Below are 16,841 nucleotides of genomic sequence, written 5' to 3'. Positions count from 1 at the left end.
TTTTATTTACCTCATTGTCTTTGATTCTTTTGAAAGACTTCTTTTGATTTTTTTTTTTTTTTTTAATTTGATCGGTCATTTTTTTCTCCTGCACTATTCAATTGATAGTTCTGTCATATAAACAGCAAGACAGTGTTCCTCTCAGGAACTTTTTCTCTGCTCTCACTAAAAATCACAACATTATAATTAGCTGGCTTTAAGATTTAAAGTATGAATGCAAATTATTTTAATGTTTGATTGATATTTTTAAGTGATTCTGGTATTGTTTCTTTACTGCATACTGTTTTAGTATTAGCAGCCTCTATCTCTTACCTGGTTTTTTCTTTTCCTTTTTGAGTTTTTTCTTATATTGTTATTTGTTATATTTAAGGTTATATTTCAATAGGTTAAAAATATTTCATTTATTGATATTTCAAATGTAATATGTTATACACGGAAGAAATAAATAGTCCATTGTATTTCTTAATAATTCTCTTTTCTGTCACATCTGAGTCTTCAACAGAGTCTTCAACTAAACAATGTTTAGTCTTCTAAACATTGGTTTAGAAATTAGGAATACCATTTAAGCTATTTTTGGAATAGCCTGTGCTGATATTAGTTTGAGTGGTTACTATCCTTAGTAGTGATTCAATTTATTATTTTGTTTTTATTAAAATAATCCTCAGTGGTAGGATTTCTCCTAAGTATCACTCTATATCAATTAGGACCCTTTGGACTGGGTATAATAGAAAACTTGGTAAGTTGGCTGGCATAATTAAGAAGCCCAGTTAAGTAGGGTAGCCTTTTGACTCAGTTATGCTACCACAGACTTGAGCTCTTTCTCTCTAGTTTATTTTCTAAGGTGGCAGTTTCAACTTAAGTCCATCTCTCTTTGTGGGAGCAGAATGGCTGCCAGCAGCTTCTAAGGATACCTTGTCCATGTCCAGAGGGAGAGAGAAGGGGAAAAACAAAAACAGTACAAGTATTTCTTCTCCAGCATTCCAGGCAAGGGTACTGGGAGTCACTCTTGGCTAGGGATAATGCAAAGTACATTTTGTAGCCCCTTAGGGCCTTCCCCTGAGAGCTGGGGAAGTATCAGCTCTCACTGAATCATATGGGCTATGTAGGGGAAGGGCAGATACTCCATTAAAAACTGAGTACTGTGAAGAAGTAACTGTGGTAGGATGATGGGGAAGGAAATGTTTAGATACTGTCTCATTCTCTAGAAACTAATTTTTAGCTACTGGCTTGTTAGTGTTTATTCAGCAAAAGTTTGTTGGATCCTACTACATGCTGGACTTTATGCATTATGTTAATACAAAGATAGATGACAAGGTCTTTGCTTTTGAGTAGATCTCAGTATGGTGGGAAACATACATGAATCAGTACAGAATAATTTAGTGAAAATTGTCATGGATGTCTGAGCAAAGTGCCATAGTCACACACAACAGGAGAGCTTCACAGAGGGGCCGACATTGAAATATAAGGATTTTTCCAGGAATAGAAGGGAAAAGGCATTCTCCTTAAAAGGAGCCCTCTTTATAACATTCTACCAGTGGAGTCTGGAGTGGTGGGCTTTAACTGCTTATAGGGGAAGACTTAGGCTTAGGGTCAATTTAGCCCTTTACATTATTTGAGATGAGAGAAATTTCTTTGACACTAGAAATAGCTATAGTTGAAATCTGAGGCCATCCCTCAAAATATCCTTCATAAATCTCCAGGAACATTCTAGTTTGAGAAGCACTATTTTTATTTTCACTATAACATTTAAAATTTTCATATTACTATCTACTAAGAATCGATTGTTTTATTTTCTTTAGGAAGATGGTGATGATCTTCTTTTAAAAGCTGAAAAGGATAATCGCCAAAAGGTGTCTGGAATCCTTCAGCGTGTTCTCTTGCTTTTCCGGGCAGCTCGCTGTTCTTTTCCGGTAGCACAGTGGTACATCTTGCAGTTGAGATGGGCAAGAAAAGTCATGCAGAAGGTGTGGAGATGTCTTAGTCATTTATGTGCTATGCTATGTTAAACTATTTAAATATACTAATATTTATTAATATCTCCAAATATTTATAATCATGACATTTTCCCAAGGAATCCTATACTATGAATCAATAGATTTCAGGTTTGTTTATAATAAGCAACCTAGCCAGACTAAATTTTTTCTGCTGAAAGATAAGGACTCTGAACTGAGTCTCTTTGTTAGTCCCATCCTGTCTGACAATACAAAGTATAATGTAGTAAGTTATATATAACTGGTAGTTATATGTAGGTAGTTTCAGTTACTTTTTTTCTTTGTCCCACCATCATTGAAGATGTAAGCTCAGTTCAGGGTTTTCCCCGACTTCGCTCTGAAATACTATCTACTGTGTTCTGTGGGGACTAATGTGGGGTCAAGCCCTGGGAGGTTAGAGTTGGTTCTTGGCTGTGTGTTTCCTTTCAGTACTCTCCACCAGTTGGAGTCTCTCCCTTGCTATCTTCTGAGATGTGCAATTCAGTGTGATTCTGGGGCCATCATCCCCTTCCACACTGACTTCAGCTGAGTCGTAGTTGCGTTCTTACCTGATCAACAGTCAGATGGGACATTTGTTGGTATGTCCCTTCTCCAGCTGCACATCCTTTGTAGGCCAGTTGTCTGTCTCTGTGAAATGTGGAACTAAATATTATTAGCCCTAAATGTCTTTAATTTGGCCCTTGATTATGTTTAAAACAAGAATTTACTATTTTTGGTAGGAAACTTTAGACTTTGAGAAGTTACCAAGTTGTTTTTGAAAATTAGACTTTTTTTAGAGAGAACGATTTGTGAAATTTGCATACAGCTACTATAAAAATGTAAGATGAAACTGTACCCATTCTGTATCTTGTTATCCCAAAGTTGTTTTTAAAGTATGGCAAAGAGTTTTCCTGTATTATTGAAAGATTGGTTTTAATAGTTTCAAGGTCTGCTGAGCCTGATTATTTGTTATAGGAAACTTCATTTTAAAAATTATTTAAGTAAACAGTTTTCTACAATAAAGTTGTAATTAGATTTCCATTGAGGTTTTATCTTATGTACTAAATCCCAACAGTCATCTCATTTAATCTAGCTTTAATTAATGCAGCTAGCATAAAGACTGTGCAGATTCTCTTAAAATTGTCAACACAGCTAAAGACATTCCTCAGAGGAGTAACAGGCTGCAGACTAGGGCCTTTGGGTGTATAGTCATTGCCACTCTGACTGTCCAGTGCCCTGTTTGTCTTGCGGCTTACCTTTAAAGCTTGTTGTCAACCCCTCAGCTATACACACAAGTGACCTGTAAATTCCCTCTAATTCAGTCTTCCTAAAATACATCTGATAGTTTTATTGTTAGCCTGTGTATTTATTGACATTGGGAGAGGTGCCAAAGATGTGGAGATCCATTCTTATAGAAGTATGTACAATATATAAGTGTATATACGTCTATATTCTCCTGTATTGCTGTTTTCTCTGCCTTTTTCATTTAGACTTTATTGGGCATATAATTTAACTACAGATTTAGTTGTAGTAAATTAATGTTTTCTGATTGGTGGGAATGGCGGAACACTTGTTGCTACCAAAATTATAAGGTCTTTATTCATGGAAGCAAAAAATCATGTTTCTCATGAAGTTCATACTAAAATGTGACCTGGAGTTGCAGGAATCTGAACAATTGATAGGGGCCAGACATCTGATTACAAGATGGCTCGTGCACATGGCTAAGAAGTTGGTGCTGGTTGTTGGCCAGAGGCGTCCCCTTGAGCAAGTGATCCAAAAGACAGCAAGGTGGAAGCTACAATGCCATTATGATTTAATCCCAGAAATCCCATACAACCACTTCTGTATTCTGTTCGTTAGAAACTAGCTGGTCTAGGGGCACCTGGGTGGCTCAGTTGGTTTAGCGTCCGCCTTTGGCTCAGGTCATGATCTCACAGTTCGTGGGTTCGAGCCCTGCCTCAGGCTCTGTGCTGACAACTCAGAGCCTGGAGCCTACTTTGCATTCTCTGTCTCCCTCTCTCTTCCCCTCCCCCGCTCATGCTCATGATCTCTCTCTCTCTCAAAAATAAATAAACAAAAAAACAATAAAAAAAAAGAAACTAGTTGGTCTAGTAGGGTCTACCCTCAAGGTGAGGGAAGTTAGGCTGTACCTTTGAAGGAATGAATTGTTAAGAATTTGTGGACATATTTTAAAACCATCATACCATTATACCAAAGTGAACAATAATTCTTTATTAATTCCAATACCTGTTCCATAATAAAGTTACTCTGATTATTTTGAAAATGTCTTTTTTATAGATTTTTGAAATCAAGGTCCAACTGAAGTTAACCCATGTTTGATTATGAGATAATAGGAAGGACTATATTTTCAAGTCTGACACATAAGAATCAAAAGACTTAACCCAGGATCAAACTTTATACCAATAATTTCAAGGATATAGGTAACTAAAAGACACAGGTGAAACCTGGACTTACATTGCTCCCAAGATTTTTCTTGCTGTGGAAGGATGTGACCTGGCCTCTGTTTAACATCATGACACAAAAGAGAACTATATCACTTATTGAACATGTCCTTTTTATATCTCTTTAATTATATAGCTTGTGTGACATTTTCCAATGAGCCATACTCCATAAATCCATGCATTATAGATGTATTTATAATAACCAACCTAGCTAGGCTCTGTACATCTAGTAAATACCATTGTTTGACAAGAAGTCTGTCATTAGAATGCTTACAAGGGGATTTGACAAGATCCTGTCTTTGTAGAAATGAATAGAAGAGGGAGAAAATAGATTACAAGCCTGCCGCTAATCCTTTCATTTTTGGGTGTATGTCCCTTAGATTCCTTTCCTTTTATTCTATAGCAGTTTCCTTTAATTTCTTTTTCTTTTCTTGGTTTGTAGAGAAACTTGGTCATTTGTTCTGTACCGTATTCTGCATTTGTTTGATAGTTTATTCATTTAGTGTCATTTGACTTGTTCCTCTTTCCTTTTATTTCCTGTGAACTGGTAATTAAACTATATTCATTGAGATACAGAGGCTTGATCAGGTTCACATTTTCTTAGAAAAAGTTATGTAGGTAGGGACAACTGGGTGGCTCAGTTGGTTGAGACTCCGATTGTTGATTTCAGCTCAGATCATGATCCCAGGGTTGTAGGATAGAGCCCCACGTTGGGCTGTATGCTGAGCATGGAGCCTGATTAGGATTCTCTTTCTCAAATTAAAAGTAGACCTACCCTATGACCCAGAAATTGCACTACTAGGTTATTTATTCAAGGGATACAAGTATGCTGTTTTGAGGGCACACATGTACCCCAATGTTTATAGCAGCACTATCAACAATAGCCAAAGTATGGAAGAGCGCAAATGTCCATCAACAGATAAACAGATAAAGAAGATGTGGTATATATACACAATGGAGTATTACTTGGCAATCAAAAAGAACGGAATCTTGCCATTCGCAACTACGTGGATGGAACTAGAGGGTATTATGCTAAGTGAAATTAGTCAGAGAAAGACAAATATCATATAACTTCATTCATATGAGGACTTTAAGACAAAGAACAGATGAACATAATGGAAGGGAAGCAAAAATAATATAAAAACAGGGAGGGGGGCAAAACAGAAGAGACTCTTAAAGGTGGAGAACAAACAGAGGGTTACTGGAGGGGTTGTGGGGGGTTGGGCTAAATGGGTAAGGGGCATTAAGGATTCTACTCCTGAAATCATTGTTGCACTATATACTAATTAACTTGGATGTAAATAAATAAATAAAGTAAAAAAAAAATTCTCTTTCTCTCTCCCTCTGCCCCTCTTCCCCCTCACACACACTCTCTCTCAAAAAAAAAAAAAAAAAAAGTTATGTAGGTAGATATACCTTTTGTCATATTTGTTTTTAGGTACTGCACATAGTTTTATTTTGAATGAGAGTTAGATGCTTAAATTTCTTTATTATACCTTTGGGGAAAGGACAAATAGCATCAAGTTCTATATAGGCAAAACTGAGTGACAGAAAAAATTGCCTACAACCTTCTTTTCTCTTTTGTGTTCTGACTTAGTGAATTTCTTGAATTAAATTTGTGAGCGGGGCACCTGGGTGGTTTAGTCAGTTAAGTATTCGACTCTTGATTTTGGCTCACGTCATGATCTCAGGGTTTGTGAGATCGAACCCCGCCATCAGGCCATGAGCTGACAGTGCGGAACCTGCTTTGGATTCTTTCTCTCTCTCTCTCTCTCTCTCTCTCTCTGTGTCCTTCCCCATGCACATTTTTTTCTCTCTCTCTCTCAAAATAAATAAACATTTAAATATATGAGCCAAGTTTCTGAAAGGATAGTTCATTTCAGAGATACTTTCTTACACAGTATAAGAACCATGCTGTATTTTTCATTCTCTATGGTTTATGTTACCTGTCTTGTTTGTTGCTTTATAGTTTCCTTAAAAATAGATTTAGATGACTGATAATTAACATATTCTATCATTCTTTCAGATTCGAATGAAAGGGTCCCTTCCTTCATTGAGTCCTTTCCCTGAGTCATTACTTAATTATTGTAAAGAAGGTGTAGCATTCTTTCGACCTGGAGCAACTGGAGACAGCAAGCTTGATGAAATTTCCGTTAAAGCAATAGGTTTGTCCAAAATGAACTGCTTGCTTAGAAATTAGGCCTAAATATTGATAATGATATAATTTGCACTTGATTTGGTGAAGTTTCTATACAGTGTAATATTATGCTGGCAATGAAAAGATATGTGTGTGTAACCACCGTGGAAAGGTATCCAGGATACATTAAGTGAAAAGAAGAGCTGGGGCGCCTGGGTGGCGCAGTCGGTTAAGCGTCCGACTTCAGCCAGGTCACGATCTCGAGGTCTGTGAGTTCGAGCCCCGCGTCGGGCCCTGGGCTGATGGCTCAGAGCCTGGAGCCTGCTTCGGATTCTGTGTCTCCCTCTCTCTCTGCCCCTCCCCCGTTCATGCTCTGTCTCTCTCTGTCCCAAAAATAAAAAAATAAAAAAAAAAAAAAAACGTTGAAAAGAAGAGCTAGTTTCAAAACAGCGTGCATAGTATATATTTATGTACTTGTATTGCTTTTAGTAAAAACATTGTTCAATAATGGAAAGTATGTTTCTAGTATTAAAAAATTTTAAACTTAAATGCCTATCATAAATGATTTTCCAAATAAATGAACTGTACAGTATTAAGTAGAGCTATGTGTATTGGCTTTGAACATTATCTACAATATACTATGAAGTTTAAAGCAAGTAAACTACTAGAGTAATTTATTTACTCTAGTAAATAGAGCAAGTTATTTATTTTAAAACTGTTTTCAATATTTTCATGCAACTGACATGCGTGAAATACTCTAGAATAATGTGCATCAAAATTATGAAAGGATTTCCATGACTTTTATTTAAGGTGTTGGCAATGAGCATATGTTTGTTTCATAATCAACAAAATAAAGACATTGGTTCTGGAAAAACAAATACCCAGCAGAGGTGAAGTTGTTATAATAGTAATGTACATACTAATCCAATCTTTTATATTTGTATCCCTGGTTTAGGTTGCTTCAGAGAACTTTGTGCTTTGTGTTGGATGCTACATGTTCGTGATAAGTTATCCTATAGTTGCAGGCAATATCAGAAAGCAAGAGAAAATGTGGAGGGGAAAAAGGTATTTACCTACACAAGAATAAGAAAAATGAACAAACATTACTTGGGAAATTACTGCTTGATAGAAGGTTTTATTGTTTTCTGACAAACTTTCTTTTGAACTCATCCTGATCTATCCATCTAAAGTGAAAAGGAAATGTATTTCTCAATACCCATTTAGGACGTCGAAGTGGAGTTTGATTCTTGTATGGTTGAGCACGGTCTCAGTGCAGTGGAGTGGGCACACAGAATGCTGCCCTTTTCTCGGTTTTCTAATATTGAAGAACTTATTCAGGATCTAATTTTGAGCCTTATTGGGGAACTGCCACCAATCAGAAAGGTAATGTGAATGTAGGTGAAAAAAAACTAAATGAAAATCAGAGACATTAAAGGATTTTTACTTTATTTTAATTAAAAATGATGTTGCTCATGAAACTCTTTTTTTAATTTTTCTGAAGGTAGCAGAAATTTTTGTGAAAGCATTTCCCAATCCTGAGGACATAAGGGTTCCTTTAAGAGAAAAATACCACTGTCTTCAACAGAGACTCAGACACTGTGTTGTGAAAGGTAGTATTTGTCATGTCTTAGATATCTGGTAGATAAATTGCTGAAGATTCCTCGGAAGGCATGTAGTTTCTGGTGCTTATGTTTTTATGCAGTTCTCCTTTCCTTGAAGATAGTGTAAGAAGGCAGAAAGAAGCACTCCTCTATTACTGAAGCACCAGTTTTGCTTTGGAACCAGATAAAGATGACTTCATGTCATGGTTCTGTCAGTTAATGACTGTGTGACTATAGGCAAGTTGCCCAGTCTCTCTGAGCTCCATTTCTTTATATGTAAAATGGGTGTATTATTACCTACTTTATGGATGTGTATTAAAAGAGGGTTAAATAAGGTAAAATATATAAAATAAGCATATAGTACTTTGCGTAAGGCAGATATTTTATTGAAAACTAGTGTTCTTCTTCCTTCTAATTTTATCCTATACATTCAACATGCCCTTGTGGAAAATTTTTTTTATTGTGGTTAAAACATACGTAATATAAAATTTAATATTTTAAGTGTACAATTCAGTGACATTAACTACATTCATAATGTGGAAATTTTTAAAGAATTCAAATTACCTTTTTTTAATAACTTAATCTAGTATTTAAGTCTAGTTATGTCCTATGATCACACATTATTGCATTAATATATTTGTGGTTTATATTTTTCTTAAGACTTTCTTGGCATTCTCTAAAATGTATAGTGTATACATTTTATATATATGTTAATGTATAATAATGTTTAAACTTTTTTCTGTAGGCAGCCTTGAAAAACTTACATTCCTATTTCCCACTATTTGAAGTGAAAAAGGTGTCCTTGTTTCTTTGACTAAAATTATACTCATTTTCTCTTATTCACCACTCTTGGGAATGAAAAAATAGTAGTGATTCTTTTTATAATTATCTGTCTGATTTTTTAAATAGTTAAGTTACTTCTTAATTTTTTGTTTTCCAGAGCACATGTTTTTATGGAGTCTGGGCTCTGTCCCTTTTATTGTTCTTTAATGGACCTTCTCTAACTTCTGCAATTCTACCTTAAAATATGCACCATAGCTTTCTGACAAATACAAAGCATGCTCTGTAAGAATGTGGAAATGAGTCTTAGTCATCAGTTGGATTCCATGTTCCCAGGAGGGACTGGAATTGGGTCCCCTTCTGTCTTTTTAAAATTTTTTTTAAATGTTTTTAAATTTATTTTGAGAGAGAGACAGAGAGAGTGAGTGCGGGAGAGGCAGAGAGAGAGAAGGGGAGGGGAATCTCAAGCAGGTTCCATGCCATCAGTACAGAGCTGGATGAGAGGCTCGAACTCATGGAACTCATGAATGGTGAGATCATGACCTGAGCCAAAACTAAGAGACACTTAACCGACTGAGCTACCCAGGTGCCCTGGGTCCCTTTGTGTCTTGAGTTGAAACATTTTAATGTGTTGTAATAAGGCTTTTTGTTTTTTCCTTTACAGGTCCCCAAACTGAGGAAATGATGTCTGTTATTATGCATTCTGTTCATAAAGTGAGAGTGAAAGCCCTAAAACGTGTGCAAAGAAATATAGGTTCTTTTGAAATGAATATCTGGGAACCAATTGAAGAAGAAAAACCAGCTGAGGTTCTGGGTTTTGATAGGTTTTCCCTAGGAACTAGTTTGAGCAGGAGCACACTCACAGAACTGGGGAATTCTCTAGTCCACAGTGATGCAGATACAGCAGATACCTTCTCTGAAGCATTGTCAGTTGAAGAAAAAAGTAGGATACATTTCTCTGAAAGGTACAGTTGAGATGTCTTAATAGTAAGCATTCACTTCCTTTGGAAAAAAATATTTTCAGCAGTTCACGCAACAGATGAGTTGATTTCTTGTCCCAGAAACCTCACTGATTGCAGTGTTAACAATATGAATGATAAGTGCTACCTTCCTTTACTCACAAGAATATTAGGAGTGTAAAATGAAACTATATATTTGACAGTTTATTTAAAATATTATTGAGATATGAAATAATTTTGCTACCTGATAGTATAAAATCAGGTAAGTAGATGAAATTGTAGAGTTCACTGGGAGGCTTTTACTGTTTTTAGTAATCTTCAGATTTAAATAGTTTAAAATTATTGGGTTAGCTATATTATTTTTAAGGGATTCCAGGGAAAGAAATTGCACGTTCATCTTTGAAACTTGTCTATAAATTGTTGAGAAATTCTTATCATTTAAACCTCTATTACTCTAGCTAGATTTTTTCTTTATAATTCCATTATCTGCAATGAAGTTTATCCTTCCCATGACTGAAAGACTAAGTAATCAGCCATAATCTTGTTTAAATGAAATAACTTTATCGACTTCAAATATAAGCATCTGCTTAAACCATGCCTCATAGTATTAGAAATGGTGTGCTTGTTTCACCAGACGATTTCAGTGTTAGCACAGGAATACAATGGCGGCTGCTTGTTGTGCCTTCTTAATAAGAGACATAGACCTCCAGCCCAGGTGCCTAACACGAGCCCTTTCTTTCCCTTATTGGGGGAACTAGGAATCTGTTCTTCCCTAAGGACCATGGTTAAAGGAAACAGATTTAAAAGGAATTGTGACCCAATGCTAATATCATCTTCGATGGGGAAAAACTGAGAGCATTGCCCTAAGGTCAGGAACAAGACAGGGATGTCCACTCTCACCACTGTTATTCAACATAGTATTGGAAGTCTTAGCCTCTGCAATCAGAGAACACAAAGAAATAAAAGGCATCCAAATCGGCCAGGAGGAGGTCAAACTTTCACTCTTTGCAGATGACATGATACTCTATATGGAAAACCCAAAAGATTCCACCAAAAAACTGCCAGAACTGATTCATGAATTCAGCAAAGTTGCAGGAAAGAAAATCAATGCACAGAAATTGGTTGCATTCCTATACACCAACAATGAAGTGACAGAGAAATCAAGGAATCAATCCCATTTACAGTTGCACAAAAAACCATAAAATACCTAGGAATAAATCTAACCAAAGAGGTGAAAAATCTATACACTGAAAACTATAGAAAGCTTATGAAAGAAAATTGAAGAAGACACAAAAAAACGGAAAAAGATTCCATGCTCCTGGATAGGAAGAACAAATATTGTTAAAATGTCGATACTACCCAAAGCAATCTACATATTCAATGCAATCCCTATCAAAGTAACACCAGCATTCTTCACAGAGCTAGAACAAATAATTCTAAAATTTGTATGGAACCAGAAGAGACCCTGAATAGCCAAAGCAATCTTGAAAAAGAAAACCAAAGCAGGAGGCATCACAATCCCAGACTTCAAGCTATACTACAAAGCTGTAATCATCAAGACAGTATGGTACTGGCACGAGAACAGACACTCAGATCAGTGGAACAGGATAGAGAACCCAGAAATGGACCCACAAATGTATAGCCAACTAATCTTTGTCAAAGCAGGGAAGAATATCCAGTGGACTGAAGACAGTCTCTTCAGCAAGTGGTGCTGGGAAAACTGGACAGCGACATGCAGAAGAATGAACCTGGGCCACTTTCTTACACCATACATAAACTCAAAATGGATGAAAGACCTCAATGTAAGACAGGAAGCCATCAAAACCCTCGAGGAGAAAGCAGGCAAAAACCTCTTTGATCTTGCCCGCAGCAACTTCTTACTCAACACATCTCCAGAGGCAAGGGAAACAAAAAAATTAACTGCTGGGACCTCATCAAAATAAAAAGCTTCTGCACAGCGAAGGAAACAATCAGCAAAACTAAAAGACAACTGACAGAATGGGAGAAGATATTTGCAAATGACATATCAGATAAAGGCTTAGTATCTAAAATCTATAAAGAACTTATCAAACTCCACACCCAAAAAACAGATAATCCAGTGAAGAAATGGATGAAAGACATGAATAGACACTTCTCCAAGGAAGACATCCAGATGGCCAAGAGACACATGAAAAAATGCTCAACATCACTCATCATCAGGGAAATACAAATCAAAACCACCATGAGATACCACCTTACACCTGTCAGAATGGCTAACATTAACAACTCAGGCAACAATAGATGTTGGTGAGGATGCGGAGAAAAAGGATCTCTTTTTGCGTTTGTTGGTGGCAATGCAAGCTGGTGCAGCCACTCTGGAAAACAGTATGGAGGTTCCTCAAAAAACTAAAAAGAGAACTACCCTACGACCCAGCATTTGCACTACTAGGCATTTATCCAAGGGATATAGGTGTGCTGTTTCGAAGGGACACATGCACCCCAATGTTTATAGCAGCACTGTCAACAATAGCCAAAGTATGGAAAGAGCCCAGATGTCCCTTGATGGATGAATGGATAAAGAAAATGTGGTGTGTGTGTATATATATGTGTGTGTGTGTATATATATATATATACACACACACACATACACAATGGAGTATTACTCGGCAATCAAAAAGAATGAAATCTCGCCATTTGCAACTACGTGGATGGAACTAGAGGGTATTATGCTAAGTGAAATTAGTCAGAGAAAGATAAGTGTCATATGACTTCACTCATATGAGGACTTTAAGAGACAAAACAGATGAACATAAAGGAAGGGAAATAAAAATATTATAAAAACAGGGAGGGGGACAAAACAGAAGAGATTCATCAGTATGGGGAACAAACTGAGGGTTGCTGGAGGGGTTGTGGGAGAGGGGATGGGCCAAATGGGTAAGGGGCATTAAGGAATCTACTCCTGAAATCTTTATTTCACTATATGCCAACTAATTTGGATGTAAATTTTATTTTTTTATTTTTTTTTGTGTGTGTGTATTTCTTTTTTTTATTTTTTTTTAATATATGAAATTTATTGTCAAATTGATTTCCATACAACACCCAGTGCTCATCCCAAAAGGTGCCCTCCTCAATACCCATCCCCCGCCCTCCCCTCCCTCCCACCCCCCATCAACCCTCAGTTTGTTCTCAGTTTTTAACAGTCTCTTATGCTTTGGCTCTCTCCCACTCTAACCTCTTTTTTTTTTTTTTTTTTTCCTTCCCCTCCCCCATGGGTTTCTGCTAAGTTTCTCAGGATCCACATAAGAGTGAAACCATATGGTATCTGTCTTTCTCTGTATGGCTTATTTCACTTAGCATCACACTCTCCAGTTCCATCCACGTTGCTACAAAAGGCCATATTTCATTTTTTCTCATTGCCACGTAGTATTCCATTGTTTATATAAACCACAATTTCTTTATCCATTCATCAGTTGATGGATGTAAATTTTAAAAAATTAAAAATAAAATTAAAAAAATAAAAGTAATTATGATTGGCAGTTAAAATGTTCGCCTAGCAGGTTTAACTTTTTTTTTTTTTTTTTTTTTTTTTTGAGACAGAGAGAGACAGAGCATGAACGGGGGAGGGGCAGAGAGAGAGGGAGACACAGAATCCGAAGCAGGCTCCAGGCTCTGAGCCATCAGCCCAGGGCCCGACGCGGGGCTCGAACTCACAGACCTCGAGATCGTGACCTGAGCTGAAGTCGGACGCTTAACCGACTGAGCCACCCAGGCGCCCCTCGCCTAGCAGGTTTAATAGCAGTAGAAAGTTTAGAAAAAATGCCCCACTCTTGTGTAGTAAAGAGTCTTGAAGGCATTCCTGCTTGTTGTACCTTGTACAGGGGGAGCTGAAAGGTGCAGATGCAAAAAACAAGAAACCATAAATTAGGATGTATGTCGGTGGCTTGTGATTTCTGTTGACTTTGGATTCCTAAATTCTCACTTGTTAGAGGACCTTTTTGTTTTTTTCAAAAATTCATGTTTTTAAAAGTGAAATTTCTGTGAACACATTTCAGTCTTTTTTAACTCAAATTTCCCCTTTTGATATTTTGTTTTATTTTTTCACCAAGAATGTTCAGCTCTAGTCAACACTTAGAGATCATTTAATCTAACCCCCTCATTTGAAAGATACGTAATTGAGGCATTAAAAAATATATATATAATTCAGTCACGGAGAGAATTTTCATTGTCAATTCTAACATCCGTTTTTACTATTAAATAATCTTTAATTTTGTCTTTTTCAATTTTGTTTTGCTGTAGAAATGCCCCAAATCACATGGAATTAAAATTGATTAGTAAGCCCAAGGAAAAAAAGAAGATCTGTAATCAGAAAGAAAATCTTGAAAGAAAAGATCATGAAAAGCTATTACAAAATGCACTGCCTGTAATAGGTGTTTGGGAATTTGAACGTGATGATGATGAATATATTAAATTCCTTGATCTCTTCTTGAGTTATGTTCTTGAAAGAGACCTACTTGATTCTAAGGATCCTGGCATTCCATTTCTAACCAGTTTTTCTGGACATCTTAGAGAATATGAACTTAATTCTTTACTTTTTGATGTACATACAACATTAAAACGACGTCGAAGCAAAACCAAAAGCCAAAATGTGTTTAGAGCTGGCTCTTGTTTTGTTGTTGCTCCTGAGTTATATGAATCTGAAAATCCAGAAAACCAAGCACTTTCAGCTTCAGTACTGGATCAAGGAATCAGGTCATTTTTAGAGAACCCTTTGAATGAAGTCAATAAAATTGAAGGGACAAGTGGATTGTTCGGTTTAAAACAAAAGTCAGTTTACAGAACACAAGATGACAGTTCAGGGAAACCTTTAGTCCAGAGATTGTCGAATCATATGTTTTGGACTCCCAAGACCGACAAAACTGGAAGATGTATTTTCAAAGCAGTTCAATGCAGTGATATTAACCCTCAAGAAGATCTTCCTTTAGCACTAAATAACACATTTGGCAGTATAAGAAAGCTGCTGGAATGGATGATAAGGTGGTCTGACAGAAGACTGCTCTGTGATCCTAGTCTCACTGAGTTATCCTGTGAGTATAGCCCCGTCATTCGTGTAAAGACCTCTACAGCTGCCATTCTTACATCATTGTGGCTTTTGGAACAACCCTATTTTGCTACATATAAGGCAAAAAATGCCATTTTTAAGGTAAGTCCTTGAATTCTTTATTGCATACAAATGAGAATTCTCATTGTAGATTGAAACTATTTTTATATTTCTCCATCTATTAAAGAATCACCAAGCAACAAGTTAATGACACTATTAATTATATAATCTGCATCATCAGATTTTTTTTTCTTCAAGTGATTCTTTTAATTCTTAAAAATAATTAGGGTAAATGTGTTTTCAAAGAGGCTTTGAGGTTTTGAGGTTTTATGTGTGTTTATAAAAAAAAGGAAGAGGAAAAAGGAGATAATTGTAAGTGATACAACAGGTGCTATAACATTTATATTCTTTCTCTTTAAAGTTTCAGGTTTGGTTCAGGTGAAGAAGGGGTAGGCAGCTACACAGTTTCTATTACTGTAGTCTCATCATATACATTAAGGGATCATTTTTTCTTATAGTCTTGGCCAGAAGTTGGAGAACCAAACCGGGGAAGGCAGATAGGTTTCAGTAGAGAAGTTAGTGCTTATTAGTTATTTTTTCTTTTCTCTACTCAATGGTAACTGGAAGGCTGCTGTTTTAACCTGTTTGTGAAGACAAATATTTTTATGTAAATATGATTGAGTGATTGTTATTGCACTGGAAAAAAACTACAGAGGTGAATTTTTTGGAAAACAAATTTATGTTTGTTATAGTTGTTATAGTTGGGAAATGGACTTTTTTAATATTTGGAAGATTCCATAGTTTCTAATTTTTCCTGTTTTGTTCCCCTCAGTTTTATTGAGGTATAATTGACAAAATTGTAAGATATTTAAAGTATGTATTGTGATGATTTAATATGCATATGCATAGTAAAATGATTCCCCTTATCTGGTTAACACATTCAACACCTGACATACTTTGTGTGTGTGTGGGGGGGGGGGCATATAAGTTCTACTCTCTTAGCAAAATTCTATAATGTGGTGTTGTGAACTATAGTTACTATGATACTGCATTAGCTCCTCAGACCTTATTTACCTTACAGCTGAAAGGTTGTATAGGCATACTTAGTTTTATTGCACTTTGCTTTATTGCACTTTGCAGATACCATGTCTTTTACAAATTGAAGATTTGTGGCATTGAGCATTGAGCAAATCTGTCTGCATCATTTTCTAACAGCATTTGCTCACTTCATGTCTCTGTGTCACATTTTGTTAATTCTTGCAATATTTTAAACTCTTTCATTGTCCTCATATTTGTTATGGTGATTTATAACCAATGATCTTTAAAAAAAATTTTTTTTTAACATTTATTTTTGAGACAGAGAGAGACAGAGCATGAACGGGGGAGGGGCAGAGAGAGAGGGAGACACAGAATCGGAAACAGGCTCCAGGCTCTGAGCTGTCAGCACAGAGCCCCACACGGGGCTCGAGCTCATGGACCGCGAGATCATGACCTGAGCTGCAGTCAGACACTTAACTGCCTGAGTCACCCAGGCACCCCTGACCAATGATCTTTGATGTTTCTATGGTAATTGCTTTGGAGTACCACAAACCATGCCTATTTTAGATGGTGAACTTTATCAATAAATGTGTGTGATTTGACTCTACCACCAACTGGCTGTTCCCCCATCTCTCTCTCTCTCTCCTGGGATCTCCAAGTGAGACACAACAGGGTTGAAATTAGGTCAGTGAGTAGCCCTTCAATGGCCTCTAACTGTTCAAGTGTAAGGAAGAATCACATGACTCTCACTTTGAGTCAAAAGCTAGAAATGATTGGGGCGCTTGAGTGACTCAATTGGTTAAGGGTCCGATTTTTT

General features: G+C 36.5%; 1 protein-coding gene across 10 annotated transcripts in view; it reads left to right on the top strand.

Moving 5' to 3' along the window:
- CPLANE1 (ciliogenesis and planar polarity effector complex subunit 1) overlaps positions 1-16,841 on the top strand; it is a 139,051-nt gene that overhangs the window by 45,527 nt on the left and 76,683 nt on the right. For all 10 annotated transcript variants that reach the window (XR_009258178.1, XM_058717773.1, XM_058717803.1 and 7 more), the window contains exons 20-26: positions 1,800-1,964; positions 6,459-6,597; positions 7,525-7,634; positions 7,794-7,952; positions 8,071-8,179; positions 9,615-9,915; positions 14,185-15,088. Coding sequence is in view for 9 of the 10 variants with exons in the window: in XM_058717773.1 (XP_058573756.1) it covers positions 1,800-1,964; positions 6,459-6,597; positions 7,525-7,634; positions 7,794-7,952; positions 8,071-8,179; positions 9,615-9,915; positions 14,185-15,088 (1,887 nt within the window). In the remaining variant the exon portion in view is untranslated. The remainder of the gene's footprint in view (positions 1-1,799; positions 1,965-6,458; positions 6,598-7,524; positions 7,635-7,793; positions 7,953-8,070; positions 8,180-9,614; positions 9,916-14,184; positions 15,089-16,841) is intronic.

Source organism: Neofelis nebulosa, chromosome 1 (genome assembly GCF_028018385.1).
Source record: "Neofelis nebulosa isolate mNeoNeb1 chromosome 1, mNeoNeb1.pri, whole genome shotgun sequence".
NCBI classification, from domain to species: Eukaryota; Metazoa; Chordata; class Mammalia; order Carnivora; family Felidae; genus Neofelis; species Neofelis nebulosa.
The sequence above is the reverse complement of the archived record's forward strand: the minus strand, read 5'-3'. Positions and strand labels throughout refer to the sequence as shown.